Source organism: Zea mays, chromosome 3 (assembly GCF_902167145.1).
Source record: "Zea mays cultivar B73 chromosome 3, Zm-B73-REFERENCE-NAM-5.0, whole genome shotgun sequence".
NCBI lineage: Eukaryota > Viridiplantae > Streptophyta > Magnoliopsida > Poales > Poaceae > Zea > Zea mays.
In genome coordinates this window covers 187,533,874-187,557,206 of record NC_050098.1, presented here as the reverse complement: position 1 = coordinate 187,557,206, position 23,333 = coordinate 187,533,874, and the positions used below count along the sequence as shown (strand labels likewise).

The following is a 23,333-nucleotide window of genomic DNA, read 5'->3' as shown; positions in this document are numbered from 1 at the left end:
AGTAGAGCGTGCCAACGGCATGATTCTACAAGGGCTCAAGCCTCGGATCTACAACGACCTCAACAAGTTCAGCAAGCGATGGATGAAGGAACTCCCCTCGGTGGTCTGGAGCCTAAGGACGACGCCGAGTCGTGCCACGGGTTTCACGCCGTTTTTCCTGGTCTACGGGGCCGAAGCAATCTTGCCCACTGACCTGGAATACGGCTCCCCGAGGACGAGGGCCTACACCGACCAAAGCAACCAAGCTAGCCGAGAAGACTCGCTGGACCAGCTGGAGGAGGCTCGGGACAGGGCCTTACTACACTCGGCGCGATACCAGCAGTCCCTGCGACGCTACCACGCCCGAGGGGTCCGACCCCGAGACTTCCAGGTGGGCGACCTGGTGCTTCGGCTACGGCAAGACGCCCGGGGAAGGCACAAACTCACGCCCCCCTGGGAGGGGCCATTCGTCATCGCCAAAGTTCTGAAGCCCGGAACATACAAGCTGGCCAACAACCAAGGCGAGATCTACGACAACGCTTGGAACATCAAACAGCTACGTCGCTTCTACCCTTAAGATGTTTTCAAGTTGTTCATATACCTCGCACCCACGCAAAGTTTAGTCGTCAAGGAAGGGTCGGCCTAGCCTCGGCAAAGCCCGACCCTCCCTCGGGGGCTAAAAGGGGGGAGACCCCCTCTGCGTCGAATTTTTCCTCGAAAAAGGATCTCTTTTCAGCAGAATTTCTTTCGTGCTTTTTGACTGCTTCGAAAAGCGGATCCTGGAAACGACGGAGTACACGTAAGCAGCCAAGGCCGACCGAGCCGAGGGACTCCTACGCCTCCGGGATACGGATACCTCACTCATCACCTTCTGTGATAAGTAACTCGCGTTCGGATAAAGTGATTCCGTGGACCGAACAAGTCTTAACGACCGGAAGCTCTTCTGCCGAGACGGTCCTTCAAGCCTTCTCGACTGAATCGGTGACAGGGCCTCATGGACGGGCGAAAGTACGCGTAAGCGGCAAGGCCGACCGAGCCGAGGGACTCCCACGCCTCTGGGATACGGATACCTCACTCGTCACCTTCCGCGAGAAGCAACTCTCGCCCACGCAAACATCCCTGTTACCGGCGGAAGGTCCAGATGCTCGAAATAAGAGGAAAAGGAGACGCGGCTTTACAACGAAGCGAGGGTGTGTTTTCTGGCCTCGGCAGCCGCAGAAGGCACACGCTACAAGACAAACTGATCCTGCAGGCTCGGGTCTTCACGCCGAAGGGGGCCGTACCACCCTCGGCATCGACGACGCCTTCAGCAAGGTCCGACCCAGCCTCGGATGGCGACGCGGTCCGGGGACTTCTCCGGGAATCCGGCCCGAGCAGGCGGCTCGGCCGGTTACCCCTGGGGCCTCGGCCAAGCATCTTCCAAGGGCGCCAGCCCGACCCGAAGCCTCGGGTCATCAACTCCGACGTCAAGCCCCGCTGATGGGCAACCCGGCTAAGCTCCGGCTAACCAGGTTCCCATTTTCGAGCCAACTCCGCCTCTGTTCGTACTGATATCGCTACCCCTGGCCTCGGCTCATCGAAGAGCGGCCAAGGGGTCCTTTTAACTAAGCTAGAGGAGCCTCAGACAACGAGGCCGATCGAGCCGAGGGATTCCTACGCCTCCGGGATACGGATACCTCACTCGTCACCTTGACACGGGGCGACTCATGCTTGGTGAAGCGGGTCGGATAATCAACAGACGAGACTTAGTGCTCGAAAATGAGGAAAAAACACGGCTCCGTGCCGAAATTACATACATGTTCAGGCCCCGACAGCCACAATGAACAAAAACACTGGCATTCAAAGTGCCATTACAAACGGAACTCCGGTTCCCCCTCCGCAGGTACGAACAACCCCCCTCCGAGGGGGAAGGCCTGCGGAGCAACGGAAGGCCGACGAACGGCGCGCCGTCACCTGCTCCAGCAGCGGCGACGACGACGACTTCTGCTCCGGGGGGTCGAACAGCGGCAGCACTGACCTCAGGGCGGGTGCTGCTGCCAGGAGGCCCCCGCCCACGCCAAAACTCATGAGGCAAGGACGGGCAGAAGGCCGTAGAGTTGGAGGTCAGTCCGTGGCCGGCCCGGGCCGTCGCGCCGGCGGAAGAACCTCTTCCAGGTGCCGTGGCGGACGCCGGCGCCGCGAGCGGCTCCAAAGCCACTCGCGTCTGAAGACCAGGCACGCTGCAGCTGCCAGCGCCACGGGCAACAACCGCTCCTCCCCCCCATCACTGAGTGAAGGAGCGGGCCACCGCCCGCGCAGGGGCTGACCCCAACTCGGCACTCTCCCCTCCCCAGCCTTGGTGATGAAAATCCTTGAGGCTGAGGGAGGGGAAGGGGCCGCAGCCCGGCTCGCTTTCCCCCACCATCAAGCCGGAGGTCACCATCCTGGATGACCACCGGTGGAGGGGTGCGACCGGGCTGCATGATGAAAATCCTTGAAGCCGAAACGATGGCTGAAAGGTACCAACTCCCACGGAGTTGCGTTCCTCCAACGAGGAGGCGGAAAGACGGCGGGTACCCCCCATCCGGGGGCTTGGAAGATGGAAAGACTCGACGCATAAGGGAGGAAGAAGACATGGTTGCCTTCCGAAAGGGGTCGACCCTCCTTTTAAAGACGACTCTCCCGACGTGCGCCCCCAGACGCCACGGGCCGAGTCTTCTCCAACACGCTCCAAGGCCCTCCCCTGCGGCGCGGGGGCTGGGTCCCGCATGTCATGCAAAACAACTCAGAAGCAGAAGAAGCCAAACCGTCGTGCGCGGTGCACACGACCGCCCAGCGGTTACAGGCGATTCCCCACTTTCGCCCAGACCAACGGGCGGGAGGGGCGGGCAGCCATGCAGGCGGCATGCAACCGCGCCAGGTGGACGCGCTTCTCCGACTTCTGACGCGCCGGCTTGGAGGCCCAGGCCCACGCGTCGCACAACCAGCGCGCCAGTTGCTGCATGCAAGCGACCGCACCGCCACTTGTGCCACCGTCGCACCTCTTCGATTACGGAGCCTATGCCGCGACTCGAGGCGACCCAGCACACGACCCAGCAGCGCCAGCCTGGCGCGTTGGTCAAAGCGGCCGAAAGTGGGCCGACAGTAATGGCGGTGGCAGGCGGGCGGGCGCAGCAGTCACGTCGTCAGCCAGGCTCACGTCCCATCCTGGGACAGCAAGAGAGCCTCCACCCACGGAGTGAAGACGGTGCACCCGTGATCTGTTCCTCGAACGGCTCGCGCACGCGCAACGGCCGCCCCGCCAACCACTCGCCCCGTCGCATTAACTCCGCGACGGGACACGCGGCGCCTCTGGCAGGAGAAGCGGACGACGCTTCGCCTTCGCCGTAATAACCGCGTCAAAAAAGAGGTACGCCACGTCGTTCGATTTCGTATCCTTTTCCTTTGTCCTCTTCCTCTATCTCTTGCAACAGGGACCGGGAAAGGAGGATACCCCGAAAAGGATCCTTCCCTGTGAAGGAACCGGGCTCCGAGCCCCCCTACTGATCAGAGGTTCGAAGGCCGGCCCTCCGAAGGGTTCAACAGTCGCCTCAGATCGCGTGGGCCCGACACTCACTACTGGTCAGGGGTTCGAAGGCCGGCCCCCCGAAGGGTTCCATGGCCGCCTCAGGCTACTCGGGCTCCGCGCCCATTACTGATCAGGGGTTCGAAGGCTGGCCCCCGAAGGGTTCACAGTCGCCTCAGACACCGAGCGAGGGATGACCAGGGGTACGTTCAATACATAACCGAGGCTCGGGCTGCGCTCCCGAGGTACCCTAGGACATTTCCGGGACCAGCGGGAACGATCTTGTAACGGAATCCCATCGGAGGGAGGCATCGAGCCCTCGGACCCCGTCGCCAGGGGACCGGGTCCGGCAAATCACCCGCAGGTACTTTTGGGCGTGCCTCTGGGCCCCTAGCCGACCCCCAACGAACGGGGCACGGACGTCCACTCGGATTACCCGCTTGCAGCTCACCGGAGACACCATGTTCGGTGCCCATCGAGGGTAACATGGCGCTCTCCCCCCTCCTCCTTGCGGAAAGGCGACGTAGGGGCGTATGTAAAAAAGCCGAGTCTGTCCCTGATCGTCCTCTCGCCCTGTGCAGAGGCTCGGGGGCTGCTCTCGCAAACCTGGCTCCGGCCAAAACCGTTGACAGCGTCAACATACCAGCCCGAGAGCTTGGGCCCCGACCGTGCACCCGAGCTACGGCCAGTTCGCATGAGGGAACGACCAGACCAGCCGAAGCATTACGCAAGGCATTAAGACCTCGAAGGAGTGTAACCACTCCTCCGAGGCCTCGGGGGCTACACCCGGCGGGTGCGCTCGCGCGCACCCACCGGAACCAAATGCAACCGAGAAAGGCTGGTCCCCTTGCAAAAAAGTGCGACGAAAGCCTCCAAGCGAGTGCTAACACTCCCTTCGAGGCTCGGGGGCTACTGTCGGGGACCATAATTAGGGGTACCCTCAAGACGCCTAATTCTCAGCTGGTAACCCCCATCAGCATAAAGCTGCAAAGGCCTGATGGGTACGATTAAGTCAGGGATCAGTCCACACGAGTGACTCGATCACGCTTCGCCCGAGCCTAGCCTCGGCCAAGGGCAGCCGACCTCGAGAGACTTCCGTCTCGCCCGAGGCCCCCCTTTTTAACGGCGGACACACATCCGGCTCGCCCGAGGCCCTGGCTTCGCTTAGAAGCAACCATGACTAAATCGTCGTGCCGACTGACTAAGTTGCAGGAGCATTTAACGCAAAGGTGGCCTGACACCTTTATCCTGACACGCGCCCCCCGGCAGAGCCGAAGTGACCGCCGTCACTCACCGCTCTACTGACCAGTCTGACAGAAGGACAGCGCCGCCTGCGCCACTCCGACTGCAGTGCCACTCGACAGAGTGAGTCTAACAGGCAGTCAGGCCTTGCCAAAGGCGCCATGGCGAACTCCGCTCCGCCCGACCCCAGGGCTCGGACTCGGGCTAAGACCCGGAAGACGGCGAACTCCGCTCTGCCCGACCCCAGGGCTCGGACTCGGGCTAAGACCCGGAAGACGGCGAACTCCGCTCTGCCCGACCCCAGGGCTCGGACTCGGGCTAAGACCCGGAAGACGGCGAACTCCGCTCCGCCCGACCCCAGGGCTCGGACTCGGGCTAAGACCCGGAAGACGGCGAACTCCGCTCTGCCCGACCCCAGGGCTCGGACTCGGGCTAAGCCCCAGAAGACGACGAAACTCCGCCTCGCCCGACCCAGGGCTCGGACTCCGCCCTGGCCTCGGCCGAACAACCTCCGCCTCGCCAGACCCGATGGCTCAGACTCGGGCTTAGCCCCGGAAGACGACGAAACTCCGCCTCGCCCGACCCAGGGCTCGGACTCCGCCCTGGCCTCGGCCGAACGACCTCCGCCTCGCCCGACCCGATGGCTCGGGTTCGGCCTCGGCAACAGAAGACAGACTCAACCTCGGCTTCGGAGGAGCCCCCACGTCGCCCGACCTAGGGCACAGGCCCGCCACGTCAACAAGAAGCGCCATCATCATCCTACCCCGAGCCGACTCGGGTCACGAAGAACAAGATCGGCGTCCCATCTGGCCAGCTCCGCCAGATGGACAATGATGGCGCCCCACAAGCTCTGTGACGACGGCGGCTCTCAGCTCTCTTACGGAAGCAGGGCGACGTCAGCAAGGACTCGACCGCTCCAACAGCTGTCCCTCCGCCAGGCTCCGTCGCTCCTCCGACAGCCACGACATCACGCCAGCAAGGTGCCAAGACCTCTCCGGCTGCCACATTGGCATGTACCTAGGGCACTAGCTCTCTCTCCGCTAGACACGTAGCGCTCTGCTACACCCCCCATTGTACACCTGGACCCTCTCCTTGCGACTATAAAAGGAAGGACCAGGGCCTTCTTAGAGAAGGTTGGCCGCGCGGGGACGAGGACGAGACAGACGCTCTCTTGGGGCCGCTCGCTTCCCTCACCCGCGTGGACGCTTGTAACCCCCCTACTGCAAGCGCACCCGACCTGGGCGCGGGACGAACACGAAGGCCGCGGGATCTCCACCTCTCTCACGCCCGTCTCCGGCCACCTCGCCTCTTCCCCCCTTCGCGCTCGCCCACGCGCTCGACCCATCTAGGCTGGGGCACGCAGCACACTCACTCGTCGGCTCGGGGACCCCCCGGTCTCGAAACGCCGACAAATAGCAAAGAGACAACCAAGGAGGGGATCCCTCAAAAATAGGACAGCAGAGTAGTTGCATGGGCCTCCTCGCCATCCTCAATTGTCCATCCAAATAAAGCTGCCAGCGCCATCAGATGAGCATCCGAAATTGGCTACTGGAAGAGCTTACTATAGGAGTTTTGACTTAAAAAAATATGTGCACCTGCTACTCAAATCGAGTGAATTTATTAGTGCATTGTCTATGGTGAAGTATGTGGTCTAGATAGCCATACTTTTTGCTTGGTTGTAGCCATTTTTGTTGATGGTCTATCATGGTTATCACGGCACCCTGGCGAGGTGACTTACTGAGTCACCTCTAGGGCGTTTGGACGCCTGTCTAGGTGACAGTTAGGTGACCAACTAGTTCTACCATTTACTCAATCAGTCCTCGATCAATCGGTCCTCTTCCTCTCATCATCCTTAGTCCTTCTCGTGTCCTGCCGACTGTCAAGTTTTGAGTAGAGTGGAGCTAAGCGGCGCACGCCAAGTAGAGCAACAGATGTGGAATGGGAGGCAGAGGATTAATGGCAGTTTGACCTCAGAGAAGTTGTTGGCAATGGCTTGTCCACGGAGAAGTTGCTGGCGGCAGCAGTTTGTCCACGACGTTTAGTTCATAAATACTACCTATCTATAGGTTCGATTCACCTCCCTACAAAGTGCACGGCCCGACGTCTAGGCATCCTCGTCACGACACCATACTTTATAGACGAGTGTCGTGTTGGTTTCAAGCAAGACAACGCATCACGACAAGTCCGGTCGGGCACCTAGACTCCTAGTCGGCACCTAGACGACACCGTAATAACATTGTGGTCCATAGACCTTTATCTATTTGTTTGTTCCTTTTCTGAATGGATGGTAGTTAATCTAATGTTTGACTTCCTCTATTAACATATACTCCCTCTGTCCTTAACTTTGACTAAATATGTAAAATAAAATATTAATATTATAATACAAAATTAGTACCATTTGATAGGTTGTTGAATCTATTTTCACAATAAATTTGTAAGAAAGTGAACTGCTTGATTGTATTGCATAGGGATGGTGAATACATATATATAGACTCGGAACCCTAACCCTAATGGACCGGCAGCCCAACAGTGATGCCCCCCCCACACACACAGAACACATACTCTAACATCCCCACACAGTCGCAATGAGGGCACCGCACACGATGAGACTGGAGTAGAAGCCGAAGGTAGGAGCCGACAGGTTGAAACCCCCTCAGTTTCAACGTCGTGAAGGTGAGCATGTTGCGGCTGGAGTAGAGACCGGTGTGCACTCCAAGAAGACGATAGCCACTGGATGTCGAGGTAGCCGAAGTCGAGGTGGTCGTGGTCGGGAGACACAACAGTAGCCTGTTCTTCGGGAGGGGTCGACGTTCGAGCGTCAACGATCGATGGGGCGACATAGCAAAAGAGCATCAGCAGGTCGAGGACCTTCTTGCTTCTTCGATCGTCTGGACGTTGAGGAGCCCCACCAGGGAGGCGGCGGCAGCGCACACGTTTGCGCACGGTCAAGGTGGCTGCACCCGCGGCAGAGTAGAAGCGGTAACGGCGGAGCCGACCGAGAAGGCCACGGCAGCAACGGATCCAGCCATGAAGACGACGAACCGTCTAAAGGGACGACAGATCTACCCAGGAAGGCCACAACAACGGTGGATCCGACGCGGCAGCGACGGGTCCAACGAAGGCGATAAGGGGGGGATAGGGCCTAGCAGGGGATGGGTTACGCCGATGAAAGGAGCGTGAAGGGGTGCTACTAGGTGTCGACGCGGTCCGAGGATCAGACCGCCTCCGTCGACAGATCGGGGCGGCCAGCGGCGCGGGGAGGCAGTGCGGCGATGGATCGGGGCGGCCGGCAGCGCGGGGAGGCACTGCGGTGGCGGATCGACGGTTGAGGAGGTGGGGCGGGGAAGGACGGTCGTGGTCGCGCCCGCGCCGTGAGCAGGGGAGGCGGGGCGACACAGTCCGGCGGCGCGGATTCGAGACCAAACGACAGTGGCGGCGCGGATTCGGGCGCCTGCGACGGGAAGCGCGACCAAGGGTGTGGCGGCACAGCTCGGCGACGTGGATCCGGGCGTGAAGACGGCGACACAAGGGAGGGGCGGCCACGCCGGATGGGGAGGGAAGGGCGTGAACTGGAAAAGGGGGCCGCGGCTGCGCCTCCGTAGTCGGCGGGGAGGGGTCGTCTAGAGTATGTGTTCATATATATATATATATATATATATATATATATATATATATATATATATATATATAACCTTAATGCGCCGGCAACCTGAAAGGGAATTAGGCTTACACCTAGTCCCTAATTAATTTTGGTGGTTGAATTGCCCAACACAAATAATTGGACTAACTAGTTTGCCCAAGTGTATAAATTATACAGGCGTAAAAGGTTCACACTCAGCCAATAAAAAGATCAAGTTTTGGATTCAACAAAGGAGCAAAGAGGCAACCGAAGGCACCTCTGATCTGGAGGCACCGGACTGTCCGGTGTACACCGGACTCCAACTCGAACTCGCCACCTTCGGGAATTTCCAGAGGCACTCGCGCTATAATTCACTGGACTGTCCGGTGTACACCGGACAGTGTCCGGTGCGCCAAGGAAGAGCGGCCTCAGGAACTCGCCGGCTTCGGGAATCTCCAACGGCTAGTCCACTATAATTCACCGGACATGTCCGGTGTGCACCGGACTGTCCGGTGCAACTCCGGAGCAACGGCTATCTCGGTGCCAACGGCTACCTGTGACGCATTAAATGCGCGCGCAGCGCGCGCAGAAGTCAGGCGTGCCCATACTGGCACACCGGACAGTGAACAGTACATGTCCGGTGTGCACCGGACATCCAGGCGGGCCCACAAGACAGAAGCTCCAACGGTCGGAATCCAACGGTATTGGTGATGTGGCTGGGGCACCGGACTGTCCGGTGCGCCATCGAACAGACAGCTCCACCAACGGTCAAGTTTGGTGGCTGGGGCTATAAATACCCCAACCACCCCACCATTCATGGCATCCAAGTTTTCCACTTCTCAACCACTTACAAGAGCTAGGCATTCAATTCTAGACACATACAAAGAAATCAAATCCTCTCCAATTCCACTCAAGGCTTTAGTGATTAGTAAGAGAGATTTGCCGTGTTCTTTTGAGCTCTTGCGCTTGGATTGCTTCTTTTCTTTCTCACTTGTTCTTGTGATCAAAACTCCATTGTAATCAAGGCAAGAGGCACCAATTGTGTGGTGGCCTTTGCGGGGAAGTTTTGTTCCCGGCTTTGATTTGAGAAGAGAAGCTCACTCGGTCCGAGGGACCGTTTGAGAGAGGGAAGGGTTGAAAGAGACCCGGCCTTTGTGGCCTCCTCAACGGGGAGTAGGTTTGCGAGAACCGAACCTCGGTAAAACAAATCCGCGTGTCACACTCTTCATTTGCTTGCGATTTGTTTTGCACCCTCTCTCGTGGACTCGATTATATTTCTAACGCTAACCCGGCTTGTAGTTGTGATTATTTTTGAGAATTTCAGTTTCGCCCTATTCACCCCCCCTCTAGGCGACTATCAATTGGTATCAAAGCCCGGTGCTTCATTAGAGCCTAACCGCTCGAAGTGATGTCGGGAGATCACGCTAAGAAGGAGATGGAGACCGGCGACAAACCCACTACAAGCCAAGGGAGCACTTCATCGGAAGAGTCCCGCACCAAGAGGAAGGAGAAGAAGAAGAGCTCCTCCAACAAAGGGAAGGAGAAGAAACCTTCTTCTCATCACAAAGAGAAGAAGGAGAAATCTTCCTCTCACAAGCCGCATCGGAGTGGGGACAAGCACAAGAGGATGAGGAAAGTGGTCTACTACGAGACCGACACTTCATCAACATCGACCTCCGGCTCCGATGCGCCCTCCGTAACTTCTAAACGCCAAGAGCGTAAGAAGTTTAGTAAGATCCCCTTACACTATCCTCGTACATCTAGACATACTCCGTTACTTTCCGTTCCATTAGGCAAACCGCCAACCTTTGACGGTGAAGATTATGCTAGGTGGAGTGATTTAATGAAATTTCATCTAACCTCACTCCACAAAAGTATATGGAATGTTGTTGAGTTTGGAGCACAGGTACCATCCTTAGGGGATGAGGATTATGATGAGGACGAAGTGGCCCAAATCGAGCACTTCAACTCTCAAGCTACAACCATACTCCTCGCCTCTCTAAGCAAGGAGGAGTACAACAAGGTGCAAGGGTTGAATAATGCAAAAGAAATTTGGGACCTACTCAAGACCGCGCACGAAGGTGATGAACTCACCAAGATTACCAAGCGGGAAACGATCGAGGGGGAGCTCGGTCGCTTCCGTCTTCGCCAAGGGGAGGAGCCACAAGACATGTACAACCGGCTCAAGACTTTGGTGAACCAAGTGCGCAACCTCGGGAGCAAGAAGTGGGATGACCACGAGGTGGTTAAGGTTATTCTTAGATCACTCATTTTTCTTAACCCCACTCAAGTTCAATTAATTCGTGGTAATCCTAGATATACTCAAATGACCCCCGAGGAAGTTATCGGGAATTTTGTGAGCTTTGAATGCATGATCAAAGGCTCCAAGAAGATCAACGAGCTTGACGAACCCTCCACGTCCGAAGCACAACCGGTGGCATTTAAGGCGACGGAGGAGAAGAAGGAGGAGTCTACACCGAGTAGACAACCAATTGACGCCTCCAAGCTCGACAATGAGGAGATGGCTTTAATCATCAAAAGCTTTCGCCAAATCCTCAAGCAACGGAAGGGGAAGGATTACAAATCCCGTTCCAAGAAGGTTTGCTACAAGTGTGGTAAGCCCGGTCACTTTATCGCCAAATGTCCATTATCAAGTGACAGTGACAGGGATAACGACAAGAAGGGAAAGAGGAAAGAAAAGAAGAGGTACCACAAGAAGAGGGGCGGCGATGCCCACGTGTGCCGCGAGTGGGACTCCGACGAGAGCTCCACCGACTCCTCCTCTGACGAGGACGCCGCCAACATCGCCGTCACCAAGGGACTCCTCTTCCCAAACGTCGGCCACAAGTGCCTCATGGCAAAGGACGGCAAAAGGAAGAAGGTAAAATCAAGATCCTCCACTAAATATGAAACCTCTAGTGATGAGGATGATGATAGCAATGAGGAGGATAACTTGCGCGTTCTTTTTGTCAACCTTAACATGGAACAAAAGGAAAAACTAAATGAGCTAATTAGTGCCATCCATGAAAAGGATGACCTCTTGGACTCCCAAGAGGACTTCCTAATCAAGGAAAATAAAAAGCATGTTAAGGTTAAAAATGCTTATGCTCTAGAGGTAGAAAAATGTGAGAAATTATCTAGTGAGCTAAGTACTTGCCATGACACTATTACCAACCTTAGAAATGAAAATGCTAGTTTAAATGCTAAGGTTGATTCACATGTTTGTAATGTTTCAATTCCCAATCTTAGAAATGATAATGATGATTTACTTACTAAGATTGAAGAATTGAACATTTCTCTTGCTAACCTTAGAGTAGAAAATGAAAATTTAATTGATAAGGTTAAAGAACTGGATGTTTGCAATGTTACAATTTCCGATCTTAGAGATAATAATGATATCTTGCGTGCTAAGATCGTTGAACTTAATTCATGCAAACCCTCTACATCTAGTGTTGAGCATGTTTCCATTTGTACTAGATGTAGAGATGTTGATATTAATGCTATTCATGATCACATGACCTTAATTAAACAACAAAATGATCATATAGCAATATTAGATGCAAAAATTGCCGAGCATAACTTAGAAAATGAAAAGTTTAAATTTGCTAAAAGTATGCTCTATAATGGGAGACACCCTGGCATTAAGGATGGCATTGGCTACCAAAGGGGAGACAATGTCAAACTTAATGCCCCTCCTAAAAGATTGTCTAATTTTGTAAAGGGCAAGGCTCCCATGCCTCAAGATAACGAGGGTTACATTTTATACCCTGCCGGTTATCCTGAGGACAAAATTAGGAGAATTCATTCTAGGAAGTCTCACTCTGGCCCTAACCATGCTTTTATGTATAAGGGTGAGGCATCTAGCTCTAGGCAACCAACCCGTGCTAAGTTGCCTAAAAGGAAAACTCCTAATGCATCAAATGAACATAGCATTTCATTTAAGACTTTTGATGCATCTTATGTTTTGACTAACAAATCCGGCAAAGTAGTTGCCAAGTTTGTTGGGGGCAAACACAAGGGCTCCAAGACTTGTGTTTGGGTACCCAAAGTTCTTGTTTCTAAAGCCAAAGGACCCAAAACCGTTTGGGTACCTAAAGTCAAGAACTAAAATTGTTTTGTAGGTTTATGCATCCGGAGGCTCAAGTTGGATCATCGACAGCGGGTGCACAAACCACATGACAGGGGAGAAGAAAATGTTCTCCTCCTATGAGAAAAACCAAGATCCCCAACGAGCTATCACATTCGGGGATGGAAATCAAGGTTTGGTCAAAGGTCTTGGTAAAATTGCTATATCTCCTGACCATTCTATTTCCAATGTTTTTCTTGTAGATTCATTAGATTACAATTTGCTTTCTGTATCTCAATTATGCAAAATGGGTTACAACTGTCTTTTCACTGATATAGGTGTCACTGTCTTTAGAAGAAGTGATGATTCAATAGCATTTAAGGGTGTGTTAGAGGGTCAGCTATACTTAGTAGATTTTGATAGAGCTGAACTCGACACATGCTTAATTGCTAAGACTAACATGGGTTGGCTCTGGCACCGCCGACTAGCCCATGTTGGGATGAAGAATCTTCATAAGCTTCTAAAGGGAGAGCACATTTTAGGACTAACCAATGTTCATTTTGAGAAAGACAGGATTTGTAGCGCATGCCAGGCAGGAAAGCAAGTTGGAGCCCATCATCCACACAAGAACATCATGACGACCGACAGGCCGCTTGAGCTATTCCACATGGATCTATTCGGCCCGATTGCTTACATAAGCATCGGCGGGAGTAAGTATTGTCTTGTAATAGTGGATGATTATTCTCGCTTCACTTGGGTATTCTTTTTGCAGGAAAAATCTCAAACCCAAGAGACCTTAAAAGGATTCTTGAGACGGGCTCAAAATGAGTTCGCCTTAAGGATCAAGAAAATAAGAAGCGATAACGGGACGGAGTTCAAGAACTCTCAAATTGAAAGCTTCCTTGAGGAGGAGGGCATCAAGCATGAGTTCTCTTCTCCCTACACGCCACAGCAAAATGGTGTAGTGGAGAGGAAGAATAGAACTCTATTGGACATGGCAAGGACCATGCTTGATGAGTACAAGACTTCGGATCGGTTTTGGGCCGAGGCGGTCAACACCGCTTGCTACGCCATCAACCGGCTATATCTACACCGAATCCTCAAGAAGACATCATACGAACTCCTAACCGGTAAAAAGCCCAATATTTCATATTTTAGAGTCTTTGGTAGCAAATGTTTTATTCTTGTTAAGAGAGGTAGAAAATCTAAATTTGCTCTTAAGACTGTAGAAGGCTTTTTGCTAGGATATGATTCAAACACAAGGGCATATAGAGTCTTTAACAAGTCCACTGGACAAGTTGAAGTTTCTTGTGACGTTGTGTTTGATGAGACTAACGGCTCTCAAGTAGAGCAAGTTGATCTTGATGAGATAGGTGTTGAAGAGGCTCCGTGCATCGCGCTAAGGAACATGTCCATTGGGGATGTGTGTCCTAAGGAATCCGAAGGGCCTCCAAATGCACAAGATCAACCATCCTCCTCCACGCAAGCATCTCCACCAACTCAAAATGAGGATGAGGCTCAAGTTGATGAAGTAGAAGATCAAGCGAATGAGCCACCTCAAGACGACGGCAATGATAAAGGGGGAGATGCAAATGAGGAAGACAAGGAGGATGAGGAACAAAGGCCACCACACCCAAGAGTCCACCAAGCAATCCAACGAGATCACCCCGTCGACACCATCCTCGGCGACATACATAAGGGGGTAACTACTAGATCTCGTATTGCATATTTTTGTGAGCATTACTCTTTTGTTTCCTCTATTGAGCCACACAGGGTAGAGGAAGCACTTCAAGATTCGGATTGGGTGGTGGCGATGCAAGAGGAGCTCAACAACTTCACTAGGAATGAGGTATGGCATTTAGTTCCACGTCCTAATCAAAATGTTGTAGGAACCAAATGGGTCTTCCGCAACAAGCAAGATGAGCATGGTGTGGTGACAAGGAACAAAGCTCGACTTGTGGCCAAGGGATACTCCCAAGTCGAAGGTTTGGATTTCGGTGAAACCTATGCACCCGTAGCTAGGCTTGAGTCAATTCGTATATTATTGGCCTATGCTACTTACCATGGCTTTAAGCTTTATCAAATGGACGTGAAAAGTGCCTTCCTCAATGGACCAATCAAGGAAGAGGTCTATGTTGAGCAACCTCCCGGCTTTGAAGACAATGAGTATCCTAACCATGTCTATAAGCTCTCTAAGGCGCTTTATGGGCTCAAGCAAGCCCCAAGAGCATGGTATGAATGCCTTAGAGATTTTCTTATTGCAAATGGATTCAAAGTCGGAAAGGTCGATCCTACGCTCTTTACCAAAACACTTGAGAATGATTTGTTTGTATGCCAAATTTATGTTGATGATATTATATTTGGGTCTACTAACGAATCTACATGTGAAGAGTTTAGTAGGATCATGACACAAAAGTTCGAGATGTCTATGATGGGGGAGTTGAAGTATTTCTTAGGATTTCAAGTGAAGAAACTCCAAGAAGGCACCTTCCTAAGCCAAACGAAGTACACTCAAGACATTCTAAGCAAGTTTGGAATGAAGGATGCCAAACCCATCAAGACACCCATGGGAACTAATGGGCATCTCGACCTCGACACGGGAGGTAAGTCCGTGGATCAAAAGGTATACCGGTCGATGATAGGTTCTTTACTCTATTTATGTGCATCTCGACCGGATATTATGCTTTCCGTATGTATGTGTGCAAGATTCCAAGCCGACCCTAAGGAAGCTCACCTTACGGCCGTAAAACGAATCTTGAGATATTTGGCTTATACTCCTAAGTTTGGGCTTTGGTATCCTAGGGGATCCACATTTGATTTGATTGGTTATTCGGATGCCGATTGGGCAGAGTGTAAAATCAATAGGAAGAGCACATCGGGGACTTGCCAGTTCTTGGGAAGATCCTTGGTGTCTTGGGCTTCAAAGAAGCAAAATTCGGTCGCTCTTTCCACCGCCGAAGCCGAGTACATTGTCGCAGGTCATTGTTGCGCGCAATTGCTTTGGATGAGGCAAACCCTGCGGGACTACGGTTACAAATTAACCAAAGTCCCTTTGCTATGTGATAATGAGAGTGCAATCAAAATGACCGACAATCCCGTCGAGCATAGCCGCACTAAGCACATAGCCATTCGGTATCATTTTCTTAGGGATCACCAACAAAAGGGAGATATCGAGATTTCTTACATTAATACTAAAGATCAATTAGCCGATATCTTTACCAAGCCTCTTGATGAACAAACTTTTAACAAACTTAGGCATGAGCTAAATATTCTTGATTCTAGGAACTTCTTTTGTTGATTTGCACACATAGCTCATTTTGTATACCTTTGATCATGTCTCTTTCATATGCTATGACTAATGTGTTTTCAAGTCTATTTCAAACCAAGTCATAGGTGTATTGAAAGGGAATTGGAGTCTTCGGCGAAGACAAAGGCTTCCACTACGTAACTCATCCTTCGCCGTCACTCCAAGCAACTCTCCATTCTTGGGAGAGAAACCATGAGCACCAAGCAAAAGAACTCCATCTTTGGTATAATCTTATCTTATTTGTTTTTGACCAAAGAGGGAGAAAGTACATCGAGGGCTCTAATGATTCCGTTTTTGGCGATTCATGCCAAAGGGGGAGAAAGTAAGAGCCCAAAGCAAAAGGACCGCACCACCACACCAATTTCAAAAACTTCATGTTTCCAAGAATATTTTCAATTGGTATCCTATTGTGTTCAAAAATGGGGAAAAAGTAGTATTTCAAAAATTATATCAAAACCCTCTTGAACACTAAGAGGAGGATCTCATTTAGGGGGAGTTTTGTTTAGTCAAAGGAAGAGCATTTGAAAAAGGGGGAGAAAATTTCAAATCTTGAAAATGCTTTACAAAATCCTATTCATTTACCTTTGACTATTTGCAAAAGAACTTTGAAAAGGATTTACAAAAGAATTTGCAAAAACAAAACCTATGGTGCAAGCGTGGTCCAAAATATTAAATAAGAAAGAAACAATCCATGCATATCTTGTAAGTATTTACATTAGCTCAATTCCAAGCAACCTTTGCACTTATATTATGCAAACTAGTTCAATTATGCATTTCTATACTTGCTTTGGTTTGTGTTGGCATCAATCACCAAAAAGGGGGAGATTGAAAGGGAATTAGGCTTACACCTAGTCCCTAATTAATTTTGGTGGTTGAATTGCCCAACTCAAATAATTGGACTAACTAGTTTGCCCAAGTGTATAAATTATACAGGTGTAAAAGGTTCACACTCAACCAATAAAAAGATCAAGTTTTGGATTCAATAAAGGAGCAAAGAGGCAACCGAAGGCACCTCTGATCTGGAGGCACCGGACTGTCCGGTGCACCAGAGGACTCCAACTCGAACTCGCCACCTTCGGGAATTTCCAGAGGCACTCGCGCTATAATTCACCGGACTGTCCGGTGTACACCGGACAGTGTCCGGTGCGCCAAGGAAGAGCGGCCTCAGGAACTCGCCGGCTTCGGGAATCTCCAACGGCTAGTCCACTATAATTCACCGGACATGTCCGGTGTGCACCGGACTGTCCGGTGCAACTCCGGAGCAACGGCTATCTCGGTGCCAACGGCTACCTGCGACGCATTAAATGCGCGCGCAGCGCGCGCAGAAGTCAGGCGTGCCCATACTGGCACACCGGACAGTGAACAGTACATGTCTGGTGTGCACCGGACATCCAGGCGGGCCCACAAGACAGAAGCTCCAATGGTCGGAATCCAATGGTATTGGTGATGTGGCTGGGGCACCGAACTGTCCGGTGCGCCATCGAACAGACAGCTCCACCAACGGTCAAGTTTGGTGGCTGGGGCTATAAATACCCCAACCACCCCACCATTCATGGCATCCAAGTTTTCCACTTCTCAACCACTTACAAGAGCTAGGCATTCAATTCTAGACACATACAAAGAGATCAAATCCTCTCCAATTCCACTCAAGGCTTTAGTGATTAGTAAGAGAGATTTATCGTGTTCTTTTGAGCTCTTGCGCTTGGATTGCTTCTTTTTTTTCTCACTTGTTCTTGTGATCAAAACTCCATTGTAATCAAGGCAAGAGGCACCAATTGTGTGGTGGCCCTTGTGGGGAAGTTTTGTTCCCGGCTTTGATTTGAGAAGAGAAGCTCACTCGGTCCGAGGGACCGTTTGAGAGAGGGAAGGGTTGAAAGAGACCCGGCCTTTGTGGCCTCCTCAACGGGGAGTAGGTTTGCGAGAATCGAACCTCGGTAAAACAAATCCGCGTGTCACACTCTTCATTTGCTTGCGATTTGTTTTGCACCCTCTCTCGTGGACTCGATTATATTTCTAACGCTAACCCGGCTTGTAGTTGTGATTATTTTTGAGAATTTCAGTTTCGCCCTATTCACCCCCCCCTCTAGGCGACTATCACAACCCAACAGTGGTGCCAGTCCACACACAGAGAACACATACTCTAACAAAATTTATTTAGAGACACAAATGTTTAAATATTTTCTATAAACTTAGTCAAATTTGAGAAAGTTTGACTAACACGATTCCCTTGACGACACATAAGATCTTGTTCGATTATTCCCATTCCATATGGATTGAATGGGCGTACCCAGTGTCGTAGGCTTCCCGCACTTTGCGGGGTCTGGAAAAGGGTATCTTTGAGCGCCAAGCCTTACCCGCATAATATGCAGAGGCTGGAGCTCGAATCCGGGACCTTCCGGTTATAGACGGTTGGCTCTACCGCTGTACCAGGCCCGTCCTTCTCCATATGGATTGAATGGGATTGGGAAAAAAAATTAAGAAGAACTTTGACTTGCTAATGAGTTAAACCCACCAACACCATCCAATCCACATGGATTGAGATTAAAACGAGCAGGCCCTAAATAGGTACTGGGGGAATAGCAACAGTCGGTCAATGAAGCAATTTTTGCATGTAACTCATTTGAATGTCAGATAGCCATCCACTGAATGTTTCTCTGCTAAGATTTAACACCTAACTTTTTGCTTCAATGATGCACACATACTATTGGTCTCATCAAAGTCCGTGACCCCTATCCTTTTGGGGTGGACCCAAGCTGGCGTGGAAGTTGGTCTGAGCTACCGTTTCTAAATTAATTAAAGATGAAGATGTCTATACTAATGGGTGTTGCCTAGATGAACCTGGGGGTTGTATTAAGTTATTTTGACGCACGATTTCATGGAAATGCCCTTGACATAAGGTGTTGTATATTCGTTTGTATCTTCTCTTCTGATACAGCCAAATTAGAGAGAAATTGTAGTGCTTTAACTGCGCACATTCTTCAGGTATCAATTCATACCACAGATGATTTTCCTGAATAGCCTTTTTAGTTACTTAGCACTCCTGATTCTTATCAAGTGGTGCACGGGCTCTCAAGCTGATCTTTATCATGTCATGATATATATGTTCCTTGATCCCGCTGGAGATCTTGGAGAAAATCAACTGTTTTGGGGCCAAAAGAAACTCCAGGTTCAATTAAGTGCATCCTTCTGAAAAAAATAAAAGTAATACTTTGTATTTCCAATATCCTTGGTGTGCCCTTTTGTCTCCCTTTTCCTTTCAGATATTATTGTTACCTCTAGCTCTGGTCGTTGTTCCATGCATGCTCTTCCCAAAACCTTTTATCTTGAAGAGACTTCATAAGGAGGTATTGTGATTTGGAAAATGTTCTTGAAAATATATCAAGGCAATTTCTGTACTAAGTTCTCTTTAACAACGACCCTTTTACTTAGTGCATCCTCAAAATTTCTCAACAAATATACGTAAATGGTCGTTGTTTATGAGAAACAAATAGAAATTCCTTTTATGTTTAAGTAGGCAAGGCGAAAATAACTATTTTTGCATACCTGGATGCAGAGATTTCAAGGTCACACCTATCGCTTCCTAGGGACATCTGAAATGGATCCAGATTCTGAACCTGATTCCAACCGAACACGTCATGATGATTTCAATTTCAGCGAAGTTTTTGTGTATCAAATGATACATTCCATTGAATTTGTACTTGGTGTGGTTTCAAATACTGCATCTTATCTTCGCCTTTGGGCTCTGAGGTTTGCCTCTTGTGTATTGTGATGTTATGCTGGTTGTTGCATGTTTTTAACTTTCCCCGTTTCAACTCCTCACTTCTGTGTATTAATTGTTGGTTTGAGTTTGGCGCATTCAGAGCTGTCAACAGTTTTCTATGAGAAGCTGCTGTTACTTGCCTGGGGGTAAGCACTTGCCGCTACTCTAACAAACCTTTTTTTTCTCGAGAACTGCGCCCCATAATATATTAAGAAGAGGAAAAAGGGGGCCAAGAAAGGCTAGTACAAAACAGCCTCCTTACGGAGGCCAGTAAGAAGCATACATAAAAGAATCCATTAGACTCTTCTTAGCTCTTAGCTAAAGGTACAGCTAGATGGCAGAGCCCTTTAGCACCAGCAATCTCCCATTGCATTCTTTCCTCATTAGCAGCTCTAAATCTTATGGTAACACTGGGGTTGCAGCCATCAAAAACGCATTTGTTTATATGTTTCCACAAGGTCCAGGCTCCCAGAATGATAAGGGAATCAAGCCCTTTTCTAGTGAGCCCAGTAGCAATATTCCCCACCGATTTCCACCAGCCTAGATATGAGCCAACATCAGGTTGAGGAACCAAAGAATGCAAACCAAAATTCCTTAACAACAGGTACCGGAATTCCCTGGAGAAGGAACATGTAACAAGGAGATGATCAATATTTTCATCTTTTTTATCACAAAAGGGTCACTTCTCAGGATGACTCAGCCCTCTTTTAGCAAGTTTATCCGCTGTCCAGAGACGATTTTGTGCAACCAGCCAGATGAAGAAACGACATTTTGGCAAGGCCCAAGTTTTCCAAATTTTCTTGTGATGAGGGAAATTTACATACCCCAAAAAGAAGCCCTCGTAAGCAATCTTTGCTGAATAGATGCCATTAGGAGCAATACTGAAAACATGTTTATCCTCAACCTCAAGCTGCAGCTGCCAAACTGAAGTCATATCCCACAACTGAAGATAATCTGTTAAGACTCCCACTGTCAGTGGACCTTTAATATCAGAGATCCATTTTCTATCTGTAATTGCCTCATAAATTGTCCTGCTATTGATAATCCTCTTGGGTATAATATTATAAAACTTGGAGTAAGGTCTTTAATTCACTTACCATATAACCACTTATCCTTCCAAAACTTTGTATTTGTGCCATCTCCCACCTCAGTAATGACCACCTCCATGAAGAAAGCTCTAGCTTTTCCAGGAACTTTTATGTGGAGATCGGACCAAGGGCGAGTAGGATCAGTCTTCTGCAGCCATAGCCAACGCATTCGAAGGGCCCAACATAATTCAGGAAAACTAGATATGCCAAGACATCCAAGCTGAAGTGGTCGGCAAACTCAACCCCAGACTACAAGACAATGACCTCCTCTTCCAGTTCTGTTATCTGTAAGTCCCAGGATGAGAGGGCAGTGGTCAGAATCTTGGGAGGCAGTACTTTGAAGGAGGACATTTGGAAATAGTATTTCCGAGTCCACTGAGCATAACACCTTATCCAGCTTGACAAGAACTGGATTCACTTGCTGGTTGGACCAAGTATATTGTCTCCCATGTAAGGGAATTTCTTTCAGGGCTAGGTCTTCAATTAATCTTTTGAATCTATTCATCATAGCTCTGATGAAATGATTGGTATTCTTGTCGGAGGTCCTGTAGATGAGATTGAAGTCCCCAGCCAACATCCAAGGCCCTCGGCAGCCAATTTTCAATTTATTGTCTGTTGCTTTTATAAGAGACCTGACCTTCCAACACTTCTTTGTACATGTATGATGGGCAAACTTTAATGATCACTTACTAAGATTGCTTACTTGTTGTTCGTAGGTATGACAGTCTTATCGTGAAGTTAGTGGGGCTTATAGTTTTTTCTTTTGCTACTTACTTCATAGTGCTCATGATGGAAACACTGAGTGCCTTCTTGCATGCACTGTGTCTGCACTGGGTTGAGTTCATGAACAAGTTCTATCACGGGGATGGTTCGAAGTTCAAGCCATTTTCATTTGCTCTGCTAGCAGATGATGAAGACTGATGTATGTGTAGTTCAACACTTAAAGAGATTGGTTCATCTCTTACAATTTTTTGGAGCACAGGTGTCAAATTTGGTGGGCAAGATGGGCTTTCCCCGATACACAACATTTTGTCACACCGCTAGACTTCATCCTAGCGCATGAGTGCAGTCGTCATTGAGATTGCCAACCTTATTTTGTAAGTTTACAGCAATATACATTGTAGAGGGCAGGTTCATCTTACAGTTCCTCCAACGGAGATGTAGATTATAGTTGCTAACAAAAAAAGGATAGAAATGTAGATTGCCCGGGTACTTTTAGCTTTAAATTTTATCAACATGACTGGCCCTTGCCACATATAAATGAAAAGATGTATTTGGCCATTCATATGCTGAGGCTGGAAGAAAGGCATACAAGATATTTTGCTGTTTTGTTTTGCAATTCAAATAAATAGCTTGTGATTAATCTTTTTAAATGTTGCTCTTTTGTCTGATGTGACTAATGTTCAAGTACTGGCAGACCTTTATGTGGTCCGTGTGATAGGTTAAATTTTGGATTAGCTTTGCTAGCTTAAGTTTAGTATTGACCTAACCGATGGAAAGAATTAAATTGACTTCCTTTTCGGTCGCAAGTTGCATTCTGTAAATCACATGGAAATATTGATGTCCAACAGATTGTATAGTTTCTACCTTTTTATGCAAATCCCTACCAAGGTAACAATATTGGTGGCCAACTCACTGTAACCATCCTACTTCCTCATAAACTTCAATTATGTCTGGAACTTTAAGTCAAGGGAAAATGTTTTCAGACAAGATGACTGAGAATATCACTACAATTGTATGCAACCATGCATTGTAGGCTTCGGTCGAGCCATTGTTGTCCTCACTAACAATATTAGGATATTTATTAAAGAAGTATTCATGTATCTGGGAGCAACTCATACTCCATGTTCAAAGATATTCGTAGTAGCAGCTATCACGTTACAACTGCGTGTAAAGGTGGTGTTGAAAACCTCCATATCACAGCCCCATATGAATGTGAGACGAAAGTGGTAGAGAAAGCGTTATGCACATCCTTTGAGTTGTATTACTCTATAATTGAATCACTCATTGAATTTGTTGTGATGTCTACCATATTTTAAAATCCCAAGTCTTTTCGAGTATGGCATGAAAGACTAGTACACCCTGGATTAACAATGATGCGAAACATTATAACTAGCTCTACTGGATGTGGCATGAAAACAACATAAATTTCTAAAGGCTTTCTATGTGTCTCTTGTGCTAAAGAAAAATTGATAAGTAATCCCTCTTAATTGAAAATAAAGGTTGAGTCCCCGAGTTTCCTAGAGACATCAGTGTGACATATGTGGTCCAATTAGTCCCTTGTTTGGGCCCTTCAGATACTTTATAGTTCTTATATATGCTTGTGCTAAATGGAGCTATGTGTGCTTGTCGTGCACCACGTGTTTGTGAAATTTATTATTCGGATTATGTATGAGCTTTCCGAAGAACCACATATATATAGTTGATCAAAATGGATAACACTGGAGAGTTTATCTCTAAGGCTTTCCATGACTACTTTCTCGTTCTGAACATAAATGTAGAGCAGTCTATACCCTATGTGCGCATACAGAACGAGCTCGTGGGCCCATTTTAACTTCTACTCGGTTGGTGTGGTTGGTTCCTTGGTCTGGTTAATTTCCTAGTGTGGTTAGTTTCCTTATGGACTGGTTGATACAGGTGGCTCTAGGTGATGAATAGTGTTTATATATCAGCTGTGTAGAAATAATGACGGTGTTCACAATAAACATATTTGGAAAGCAAAGGTGTT

General features: G+C 49.3%; 1 protein-coding gene across 1 annotated transcript in view; it reads left to right on the top strand.

Moving 5' to 3' along the window:
* Positions 1 to 19,634, top strand: part of LOC100276964 (uncharacterized) — a 46,762-nt gene extending 27,128 nt beyond the window's left edge. Inside the window, 1 exon segment of the mRNA NM_001150650.2 lies at positions 19,311 to 19,634. Coding sequence (NP_001144122.1) covers positions 19,311 to 19,526 — 216 coding nt within the window. The 3' untranslated portion in view covers positions 19,527 to 19,634.
* The last annotated feature ends 3,699 nt before the right edge of the window (positions 19,635 to 23,333 follow it).